A 12,268-nucleotide genomic window follows, 5' to 3' on the forward strand; every position below is an offset into this window, starting at 1 on the left:
AACTGTGACCTTAATTGCCTACCCTCTGTAAGCTGGTAGTGTCTTAACGACCGTTCCACAGGTGCATGTTCATTAATCGTTTATGGTTCATTGAACAAGCATGGGAAACAGTGTTTAAATCCTTCACAATGAAGATCTGTGAAGTTATTTGGATTTTTACTAATTATCTTTGAAAGACAGTGTCCTGAAAAAGGGACATTTCTTTTTTTGCTGAGTTTATTTATTTATATACATTGGGGGGAAAAAGTATTTAGTCAGCCACCAATTGTGCAAGTTCTCCCACTTAAAAAGATGAGAGAGGCCTGTAATTTGCATCATAGGTACACGTCAACTATGACAGACAAAATGAGATTTTTTTTATCCAGAAAATCACATTGTAGGATTTTTAATGAATTTATTAGCAAATTATCGTGGAAAATAAGTATTTGGTCAATAATAAAAGTTTCTCAATACTTTGTTATATACCCTTTGTTGGCAATGACACAGGTCAAACGTTTTCTGTAAGTCTTCACAAGGTTTTCACACACTGTTGCTGGTATTTTGGCCCATTCCTCCATGCAGATCTCCTCTAGAGCAGTGATGTTTTGGGGCTGTCGCTGGGCAACACAGACTTTCAACTCCCTCCAAAGATTTTCTATGGGGTTGAGATCTGGAGACTGGCTAGGCCACTCCAGGACCTTGAAATGCTTCTTACGAAGCCACTCCTTCGTTGCCCGGGCAGTGTGTTTGGGATCATTGTCATGCTGAAAGACCCAGCAACGTTTCATCTTCAATGCCCTTGCTGATGGAAGGAGGTTTTCACTCAATCTCACGATACATGGCCCCATTCATTCTTTCCTTTACACGGATCAGTCGTCCTGGTCCCTTTGCAGAAAAACAGCCCCAAAGCATGATGTTTCCACCCCCATGCTTCACAGTAGGTATGGTGTTCTTTGGATGCAACTCAGCATTCTTTGTCCTCCAAACACGACGAGTTGAGTTTTTACCAAAAAGTTATATTTTGGTTTCATCTGACCATATGACATTCTCCCAATCCTCTTCTGGATCATCCAAATGCACTCTAGCAAACTTCAGATGGGCCTGGACACGTACTGGCTTAAGCAGGGGGACGCGTCTGGCACTGCAGGATTTGAGTCCCTGGCGGCGTAGTGTGTTACTGATGGTAGGCTTTGTTACTTTGGTCCCAGCTCTCTGCAGGTCATTCACTAGGTCCCCCCGTGTGGTTCTGGGATTTTTTCTCACCGTTCTTGTGATCATTTTGACCCCACGTGGTGAGATCTTGCGTGGAGCCCCAGATCGAGGGAGATTATCAGTGGTCTTGTATGTCTTCCATTTCCTAATAATTGCTCCCACAGTTGATTTCTTCAAACCAAGCTGCTTACCTATTGCAGATTCAGTCTTCCCAGCCTGGTGCAGGTCTACAATTTTGTTTCTGGTGTCCTTTGACAGCTCTTTGGTCTTGGCCATAGTGGAGTTTGGAGTGTGACTGTTTGAGGTTGTGGACAGGTGTCTTTTATACTGATAACAAGTTCAAACAGGTGCCATTAATACAGGTACCGAGTGGAGGACAGAGGAGCCTCTTAAAGAAGAAGTTACAGGTCTGTGAGAGCCAGAAATCTTGCTTGTTTGTAGGTGACCAAATACTTATTTTCCACCATAATTTGCAAATAAATTCATTAAAAATCCTACAATGTGATTTTCTGGATTTTTTTCCATCAATTTGTCTGTCATAGTTGACGTGTACCTATGATGAAAATTACAGGCCTCATCTTTTTAAGTGGGAGAACTTGCATAATTGGTGGCTGACTAAATAATTTTTTCCCCCACTGTATATATATAAGCAAGCACATTTCATGGTGTAACCCTCAAATTAAACACCAATGGTATTCACTAAGTTGATGGTTTATATTTAGGATAATGTTTTACAGCTTTGTCATTCAATTGTTTTTGTTTAAATAATCGTATTCAATTATTTCATATATTTTAAGTGTGATTTAGGCCACACACAGGGCCAGAGATGATTACAGACACCTGTGATAATCTGAAGTACCCAAAAGGGCCACTAGATGTCTTGTGATGGATTACATAAAATCCTTGAAAGATACCAAAATTCTGGTAGTTTGCTGTTAAACTTCGAACATTTCCAGTAATATACCCTCCCTTTGCAACCCTACACAAACACACACACACAGCCTGAATGCCAACCTGAGCAAATCGCAACATTGCACTCCATTTAGTCACTATCAGCTGATGCTTTTGGTCAGCAGCAGTGTGTGTGCATGTTTGTGTGTGTGTAGCATAATCTGTGCCTTTTCCCATCAAGCTTGTGGCTCAGTGATACTACATTTACAGAACTCTCCCCCATCATCACATATATCTTAATCTACCCTTACACTAAAGACTCTAGTAGAATCTGTGCTTTCAGATGCCATAGATGGCTGTAGGAGGAGATACCTTCTCATGTCTCCTCTATTAAAGTGACATGTGACAGACTTTTCAGTGCAGCTCATTAAAAGGCGCAGGGCAGCAGAGAGAGAGAAAGAGATGCTTCTTGTCCTGATAAACAGATTGTCTGACTGAGATCTCTGGATGGACAGAGCAGAGCTGGACTGGTGTGATGATGGTAGAGTATTAATAGATCTCTGTCTGTGTGCCTCTCGCATCTGTGTAGTCCTGCAAGAACGAGAGATGGGAATGGGAGGGAGGCAGAAGTGGGGAGATAGAGAGAGGGAGTGAAGAAGCCGAAAGGGAGAGCGAGTAAGACCGAGACGAGGGAGAGCGAGTAAGACCGAGACGAGGGAGAAACCGAAAGATGCAGAATGAGCAAGCGAGAGCGAAAGAACAAGAGATGGAGAGCGAAAGATAGAGAGAGATGGAGAGAGAAAGAACAGAATGTATTTTGGCAGGAAGGAAGCAGCAAGCCCAAACAGTGTAATCATTCTCTGTTTATCGCCGACGCAGCTGCTCTGTGCTCTGCTCCGGTACCACAGAAACATCTCCCTGTTCATTTCCATTTCATAATGCTGCTCTAATGAGCTCTATATCTATGTCCCTAATGGCACCCTATTCCCTATATTGTGTACTACTTTTGACCAGGGCCCATAGGGTCTGGTCAAAAGTAGTGCACTAGGAATGTAATAGGGTGCCATTTGCGATGCACTTATATGGGCCCTGGTCAGAAATAGTGCACTTTATAGGGAATAGGTTGCCATTTGGGACGTAGACTATGTTTGAAGGGCAGAGCACAGTCTCTAGTGGCTCTGTCCTTCTGCTGTTTTCTTTTTGTTCTTCAAATAAACTTCTTTGTTTTGTTGATTCTCTAAAACAATCTGTACTCTCTACTCAAGTTACACAGGCTGGTTGACCTAGGGGCCTATCATTATAATTTTGTTTATGCAGAAGTTCATGCCTTGGTTCATGTCTTGGAACAGGACACCTGTCTATGGAGCTTGTTTGAGAAATTGCCCTAATTGTCCTTGAAAGCATATGGTGGGTTCCATAAAAATGTATTAGTTCAAGTTGGTAGTAAGTGATTAAGCACAACACAGCATAGATTTGATACACTATGAAGTTTTTTAATTTTTAATTTTATTTCAGTTGAGAACAAGTTCTCATTTACAACTGCGACCTGGCCAAGATAAAGCAAAGCAGTGCGATTAAAAACAACAACACAGAGTTACATATGGGATAAAAATACATAAAGTCAAAAAATACAACAGAAAATATATATACAGTGTGTGCAAATGTAGCACGTTATGGAGGTAAGGCAATAAATAGGCTATAGTGCAAAATAATTACAATTAGTATTAACACTGGAATGCTAGATGTGCAAGAGATTATGTGCAAATAGAGATACTGGGGTGCAAAAGAGCAAAATAAATAACCATATAGGGATGAGGTAGTTGGGTGGGCTAATTTCAGATGGGCTGTGTACAGGTGCAGTGATCGGTAAGCTGCTCTGACAAGTCATTGCGAAGGCTTATACTTGCTTCTTCCATGCAACTACTGAAGCACATGTTGTGACTAATAAGCAGCCGATGACCACAAAGCGGAACTACTTGGCCTATATGTGTTCCATATTCCTCTATACGTATGAATAGTAGCATACTCTATACACTGACGTGTCATGACCACAAACACGTCATGTGCAATCAGGGGATTACTTTAGACAAGCAATGTACGCAAATCCGGGTAAAACAACATGCAAATGGATAGTTGCATACTGTTTACACTGTGACTGCAAACACATCCTGTTCTGTCAACTTTTGATATCACTAATGCAAATCCGTAGAAAAACAACCATACATTTGCATTGTGTTCTGTTTGTGTCCAGCAAGTCTCGTTGCTATGTACGTTGCTATGTGAGCAGCCTTTTGAATTCGTAGTCCATCCCATTTCTCTCAAGTCTTTTAATCTTTGCCTCTGATGGAAAAAATGTGCGATAGGGTTAAATAACCGTAGAGGCCAGACTTCTGTGACCAGGAAAAATGCAGAATCCCTGCTATTCTCTCTGTGTTATCTCAATGTAGCCTGCTATTCTCTCTGTTATCTCAAAGTAGCCTGCTATTCTCTCTGTTATCTCAATATAGCCTGCTATTCTCTCTGTTATCTCAATATAGCCTGCTATTCTCTCTGTTATCTCAATGTAGCCTGCTATTCTCTCTGTTATCTCAGTATAGCCTGCTATTCTCTCTGTTATCTCAAAGTAGCCTGCTATTCTCTCTGTTATCTCAATATAGCCTGCTATTCTCTCTGTTATCTCAATGTAGCATGCTATTCTCTCTGTTATCTCAATGTAGCATGCTATTCTCTCTGTTATCTCAATATAGCCTGCTATTGTCTCTGTTATGTCAATGTAGCCTGCTATTATCTCTGTTATCTCAGTATAGCCTGCTATTCTCTCTGTTATCTCAATATAGCCTGCTATTCTCTCTGTTATCTCAATATAGCCTGCTATTCTCTCTGTTCTCTCAGTAGCACCCGTCTCTGTTTTAAACCTCTCTCTGATGTGTGTTTGTCCCTCAGTGCCGATGACGGGCTTCACCCAGAGGGCCACCATAGACCCAGAGCTGAATGAGATCCACGTCCTGTCTGGCCTTAGCAAGGACAAGGACAAACGAGAGGAGAACGTCCGTAACTCCTTCTGGATCTATGATATCGCACGCAACAACTGGTACGAGACACACACGGTCTTGTGTAACTAACCTTGTGGGGACACACAATTCAGTCCCATATCAAAATATTTTCCCTAACCCTAGCTCCTAACCCTAAAACTAACCCTAGCTCCTAACACTAATTCTAACCTTAACCCTAAACCCCCTAGAAATAGCATTTGACCTTGTGGGGACAAAATGTCCCCAGTTGGTTAAAAAAATAATGGTTTACTATTCTTGTGGAGACTTCTGGTCCCCACAAGTATAGTTCCACGCGCCCACACACCGTCAAACGCACACAGTAAGACACTGATACAATCATCAACCAATAGCATCATATTTCAAAGTCTTTCCTGACCTCCTGAAAGTGAGTTTCATAATCTCTGCCCTTCATAAGAGAACTAAATGTTCTTTCAGAGGGCGTGTGTGTCTGTCCGTGTGTGTGTCTGTCCGTGTGTGTGTTGTACCTCTGCTTCTTCATGGGGAAAGTCTTTGTTCTGGACTAGCTCATTTGGTCAGTTGAAACAGTGCTTGTGAGAGAACAGGCTGTCGGTGCTGCCTGCCGCTGGTTCTGGTACACTGCTTTCTCTAGCCGTTCTTTTGACTGAGTGTCCAGTAAATTAAGTCAATGTAACGCCTCAAGCTGTGTGTGTGTGTTTCTGCGTAGGAGGCTGTCTACAAGTGTGTTCCAATATTTGCTTCGGGGTGTGTGGGCGTGTTTCCTTTTTAAGGTATAGAAACACAATGGGTGTTGTTCCTCTTCAGGGTTAAGGCTATGTGCGTACTAACTGTTGTACTGTGTGTGTGTGTGTGTGTGTGTGCGCGCTGCAGGTCGTGTGTGTATAAGAATGACCAGGTGGTGAAGGAGAACCCCAGTAAGGCTCTGCAAGAGGAGGAGCCCTGTCCACGCTTCGCCCACCAGCTGGTCTATGACGAAATGCACAAGGTCACACACAGACACACTTTAATTGTTTTATTTGACCTTTATTTAACCAGGTTAGTCTTGTTGAGATAACATCTATTTTTCAAGAGAGACCTGAACCAAGACCGCACCATCAACACATCAGTTTCAGACAGACACATGACATCAACCAGACTAAGATACATCAATATAACAAGCAGCATGTCAGTGACGAACATGGATACACACACACTTTTACAAAATGCTATAAGCATAAGGGCACAAAAGTCTATTAAATACTGTTTCAGGATATCATTATGATCTGAGATCTTCATAGGCACCAGTTACAGTTTTGAGGGTATGGATGGATGTGCTAATATATCCATTGTCATTTTGCCCCTCGGTGTTCAGGTGCACTACCTGTTTGGAGGTAACCCAGGGAAGTCGTGCTCTCCTAAGATGCGTCTGGATGACTTCTGGTCCCTCAAGCTGTGTCGCCCCTCTAAGGAGTACCTGCTCCGACACTGCAGATACCTAATCAGGAAGTACAGGTACACAACCAGAGAATGAACTATACACCTGTAAATGAACCGTAACCTCTCTGTACCATATAGCAAAACGGTGGATACAAATGTATAGGAGATATGACTTCACAATTCGAGTTTCGGGTTCTGCTTTGACACTGATGCCACCTAGTGGCCATGTCTTGCCATTGTAGGGAAGGGTTTTGTCCTCGCTCATTTTGCAGTCTTTGCAGGGATCTTTTCACATGGTGTGGTACAGAGTTTCTATAGGTTAGACTAAACGATTTCCTTAGGCTCTCTATAGGTATTCCTGAAGATCTGTCGTGTAGCTTCGTGTGTTGTTTCTCATGGTGTGTGTGTGTTTAGGTTTGAGGAGAAGGCCCAGTCAGAGCCTCTGAATGCTCTGAAGTACCTGCAGAACGACCTCTCTCTGACCGTGGACCACACCAACCCTGACGAGACCAAAGAGGTGAGGGATGTGAGGGAGGGGGGACTGATGGAGAGACGGGGGAGAGGGGTACTTGCACATTGTGCAGTGTTATTTATTAAACTGTGCATTTAGATCAAATAAACGTATGAAATGGTTTGGTAATGTAACAGTCAAAGCCTGTGTTTTGATGTTCATGTTTTGATATTATTACCATAGTAACTCAGGGGTGAAATAGCAGTGTATTTGTTGGCAGTGTTTCGTTAGTGTTCAGTGACAGATGTTGTGTTGCGATGTGACTGTTCAGTTCCAGCTCCTGCCCTCGGCTCTCTTCAAGTCCAGCTCTGACTTCATCCCTCTGGGTAAGAGCCTGCTGCGTTGTCCCCATACTTCACTGGACACACAGTCGGAATGATTTATTCTTGCCCGCTTTTTCCCCCTCCAGCCATTCTTTCTGACATACTATAATTTTGGTCCTCCCACATGGCCTTTTGAGCACGGATGTAACCTTTATGAGCTCATATGACTTCCTGTGGAGATTGAGCAATTGAAGTATTTTCTTCCTCCCTCTCTCTCTCCCTTCACGTTCTCTCTCTTGTCCCTCCTCTTTCCCTCTCTCTTTATTACTTTCCATCTCTCTTCCCCTGTCCCTCTTCTTTCTTCCCTTACCTGGCTTTCACTCTCTTCCTCCCTCGCTCATCTCTCCCCCTCTCCCTCCTTCTCACAGGTTTCTCAGACGTGGACCAGACGTATGCCCAGCGCACGCAGCTCTTCGACACGCTCGTCAACTTCTTCCCGGACAGCATGACCCCGCCCAAGGGTAACCTCGTTGACCTCATCACACTCTAGTCCTGCCCCACAACCCTGCGCACCACCACCATACGCCAATAAGACTCACTGATTGGCTGGCCCAAAGCCAAACTTAATATTTTTCTACACTTGACCCTTCCAAGTTCAGGGGTGCTCTGCTCGCGGACTGCACTTGTTGACCCCCTCTTTAGGATGTTGGTTCTTCAACAGTGGTACTGAACTGAACTAAAAGGGCAAATGAGGGTCAGACCACTTGCGATTAAAGGGGTTGATGCTAAATATCACTGTGTCAAAAAGGGAAAAAAAACACAAGTGTTTCCTAAGCCTGATAGTCTTTATTGAATAAACTGATTTAACAGGGCAAAAATAACCCAGAACTCTGCCAAACATATCTTCTGTGTTAATTCATTTGATTAGTGAGATTTGTGACTTTTACATGCTGCGTTTGAGTTTGCTTGGCATTAGTAGCCTGTTAGATCAAGGAGGAGTCTATATTGCTATTTTTTCCCACTCTGTCTTGCATTTCTCTCTCTCTCTCTGTCACACACATGCAAACACACACATACCTGCTTGCAAAAGTAGTTGTGTTACTTAATGACACCCTGTCAGCGCTATGTACGCTGAATATACCTTCAACCAAGTTCATGCTTTTGTTTGCTTGCTCTGCCCGTATTATTGGCAGCCATGTTATATACCCCATATTTATAATAATGACGGCCATGCTGTTAATTGTGTTATATAGAAACAATAGAATAATGATCCTAAGAGACAATATATATATATATATGTCAAATGAACTTAAATCAATTAAATCCTCTATCAATGTAAAAATCAATCATTTATGGGTTGGGGGGAAACATTGTTACGTTGTCAAAAGCCTGTGATTCTGGTAAAGGCTACTGTAGCTTTAGTGTGACCATGGATCTGTCACTGAGGCATGGTGGGAAATGTAGTCTCCAAGTATGAATGTTATTTTTTAAACTCAAACTCCCCGTCTTGTAAGATAACTGCAAAATGATGGTCCGGCTGTATCAGAGGGATGTATTTTTTTTATGTACAAACACACATCTATACGCACATGATCTCATTGGCAGGGATGTATCTTCCTTTGACGATGTGAGGAGTTATTTTATGGGTAAAGGAAGAATGAATGATGGCTTTCATTGAGGGAGAGCCCAGTCTCCCCCTTCAGCTATGACCTGATTACTGTGTTCTCTCTGTTTCTTATGGAAACAGTGATGACTAGACATTCTTCATTTCCGACCTAAAGAAATACAGAACACTACATTTCATTCTTACTCAGAATAAGGCAGTAGGAGCATTCACAAGTGATCTCTAACACCAAGTTATCAAATGGTATCTGTCTTGTGGCTCCAGCCAAAGTTTTGATGTACAGGAAATGTTTTTGATTGTTTCATAATCATTATGCTGGAACTGAGGATGCCCTTCGATATAGCTGACATTTGTGTGTGTGTGTGTCCGTCAAAATGTGTGTTTGTCTCGGATAGCCAGGGTATTTTGTCTAGTCCACTTGTGTAACATAATACAAACATATGCCTCATATTGGTCTTCCATTAATCTCAGTAGGAGAGATGATTGAAGTGATCCTCCTTCCCCTCCTCAAGAACAGTAGCAGCCTAGTCTTCCATTGCATTGTATGTATTGTCTATATATTAAAAAATAATTCTGAGACAGCTGTACAGTATGCAGAGTACACTCTAGGCAAAGGCCTATGGAGTCTGTGAAATATCCATCCCCTTTGATTTGAGATCAATCAACTCCACTATCAGAGATGGAGGGTAGGACTATTCATATTCAAGGCGACAAACACTTAGTGCTTGAATCCTGTCAAGGGTGGTAGAGCCAAACTTTAGAGATACTTTGCCTTGTTAGATCCTATTTTGAAGTACTCAATGATTTCTCTGTTCGTTTGCACTCATGTCCTCAGTAATCAGTATTAGCTTAATTTGAATCACAATCATTGATGTGTGCGCGGTACACACACCTGAATGCTTACATTACAGTATGTGAGCTTGAAACTTGTGTGTGCTTGTTTTTCTGTTTGCTAATGTATTTCTTCTGCTGCCATCATATTAAGCTTAGTAAATATTAGCTCTCTGATGAACTGAGATCTAGAGAGAGAGAGGAGTGTCATACTTACCATCATAGCTTTGCAATAAAACCCGTTATTTAGGAAGGAATCCATTATTTATGGTCATTATCACAGAATAGAAGGCTTTTGCAATGATTACATTAGTTTCTATTTTGTGTCAACCCAAACAAATAAGCATAAGAAAACATGAATTAATGAAGAATGAAGCACCTTTGAAAAAGAAAAAAATATATATATAAAACAATGCCAAATACTTTTTGTTTTGCTTATTTTTGGGAGGGGAAGGAAATCTTGACATAATTTTCAAATAAATGGAATGTCATTTTCTTCATCTGCTGCCTCTCCATTCTGCCCCTCTTCTCCACAACTGGAACTCAGGAGTATGTGGGGTACTCTTGAGTGCGTGAATGAGCACTACTCTGTGGATAACGTGAATTTGTTGAGAGCCTATTGTAGAATTGCGTTGTATGTAATGTACATAACGAATAAAGATTTGTATTTTGTTCAGGTTTTCATAAATAAATGACTGGTCTTTGATTTGTTTGCAACCGAGAACACATGACAGGTCGTTTTGACAGTTGGGATGCAAAGTTACAAAAGATACAACACCTGTTTGAAATAAGTGTGTTTTATTGGAAAATCTTTATTGGTATAAGAAAACATGGCTGCACTGGTCATGATAGACGAGGCGCCGCTTCCAGTGTGTCAGACCCCCTGTTGTTTGGCTTCATCAGCAAACAAACCATAAATACATACAATAACTGCTAAATACTTTGGTGTAAAAGTTAAAGAAATCTAATACGAGAGAGCGACTGTACACAATAACTAATGACAAACAATACATAATGTGTTGAATAAGTGGTTGATTGTTTGGTGTTGGTTGATTTTACAGCTTAAATATAATTGGGAATTATTGTGTCCATGTGAATTATCCATGAATTTGAATACGTTTTGCTAGATAATCACATGGATATTTAAATACATTTCTATTCAGTTGATTTGACAAAACAAAGTAAAAAACGAAAATGGGCTGAGGCCTATGCTGTGCAGGCATGTAACAAGTCATCCCTTGTGTTTAGTTACCAAATAACCGCATAACCTTCATCAGCAGACAAGAAACATTTCTTTAGAGGCCAGCTTCCCTGATACAGAGTAAGCCCAGTCCAAGACTAAAAAGCATAATTGAAAGGGTTCTTATCTCCAAGGCTAGGCTTAATCTACAGTACATTCAGAAAGTATTTAGACCCTTTGACTTTTTCCACATTTTGTTACGTTACAGCCTTATTCTAAAATGGATTAAATAAAAACAATTCCTCGTCAATCTACACACAATGCCCCATAATGACAAAGCGAAAACACGTTTTTAGACATTTTTGCTAATTTATTAAAAATAAAAAAAATATTTACATAAGTATTCAGACCCTTTGCTATGAGACTCAAAATTGAGCTCCGGTGCATCCTGTTTCCATTGATCATCCTTCAGATGTTTCTACAACTTGATTGGAGTCCACTTGTGGTAAATTCAATTGATTAGACATGATTTGGAAAGGCGCACACCTGTCTATGTAAGGTCCCACAGTTGACAGTGCATGTCAGAGCAAAAACCAAGCCATGAGGTCGAAGGAATTGTCCGTAGAGCGCCGAGACAGGATTGTGTCAAGGCACAGATCTGAGGAAGGGTACCAAAACATTTCTACAGCATTGAAGGTCCCCAAGAACACAGTGGCCTCCATCATTCTTAAATGGAAGATGTTTGGAACCACCAAGACTCTTCCTAGAGCTGGCCGCTCGTCCAAACTGAGCAATCGGGGGAGAAGGGCCTTGGTCAGGGAGGTGACCAAGAACCCGATGGTCACTGACGGAGCTCCAGAGTTCCTCTGTGGAGATGGGAGAACCTTCCAGAAGGACAACCATCTCTGCAGCACTCCACCAATCAGGCCAGACAGAAGCCACTCCTCGGTAAAAGGCACATGACAACCCGCTTTCAGTTTGCCAAAAGGCACCTAAAGGTCTATCAGACCATGAGAAACAAGATTCTCTGGTCTGAAGAAACCAAGATTGAACTCTTTGGTCTGAATGCCAAGCGTCACATCTGGAGGAAACCTGGCACCATCCCTACGGTGAAGCATGGTGGTGGCAGCATCATTCTGTGGGGATGTTTTCCAGTGGCAGGGACTGGGAGACTAGTAAGGATCGAAGGAAAGATGAACAGAGCAAAGTACAGAGAGATCCTTGATGAAAACCTGCTCCAGAGCGCTCAGGACCTCAGACTGGGGCGAAGGTTCACCTTCCAACTGAACAACGATCCTAAGCACACAGCCAAGACAATACAGGAGTGGC

The 12,268-nt window shown here is 41.9% G+C and overlaps 1 protein-coding gene across 1 annotated transcript in view; it reads left to right on the plus strand.

Annotated features, from left to right (window-relative positions):
• The window catches only part of LOC121548522 (muskelin), a 35,646-nt gene extending 24,557 nt beyond the window's left edge, over window positions 1-11,089 (plus strand). Inside the window, exons 13-18 of the mRNA XM_041859987.2 lie at window positions 5,026-5,173; window positions 5,985-6,099; window positions 6,466-6,605; window positions 6,945-7,047; window positions 7,313-7,367; window positions 7,733-11,089. Coding sequence (XP_041715921.2) covers window positions 5,026-5,173; window positions 5,985-6,099; window positions 6,466-6,605; window positions 6,945-7,047; window positions 7,313-7,367; window positions 7,733-7,854 — 683 coding nt within the window. The 3' untranslated portion in view covers window positions 7,855-11,089. The remainder of the gene's footprint in view (window positions 1-5,025; window positions 5,174-5,984; window positions 6,100-6,465; window positions 6,606-6,944; window positions 7,048-7,312; window positions 7,368-7,732) is intronic.
• Window positions 11,090-12,268: the final 1,179 nt, after the last annotated feature.

This window comes from Coregonus clupeaformis, unplaced genomic scaffold, assembly GCF_020615455.1.
Source record: "Coregonus clupeaformis isolate EN_2021a unplaced genomic scaffold, ASM2061545v1 scaf0124, whole genome shotgun sequence".
Classification (NCBI taxonomy): domain Eukaryota; kingdom Metazoa; phylum Chordata; class Actinopteri; order Salmoniformes; family Salmonidae; genus Coregonus; species Coregonus clupeaformis.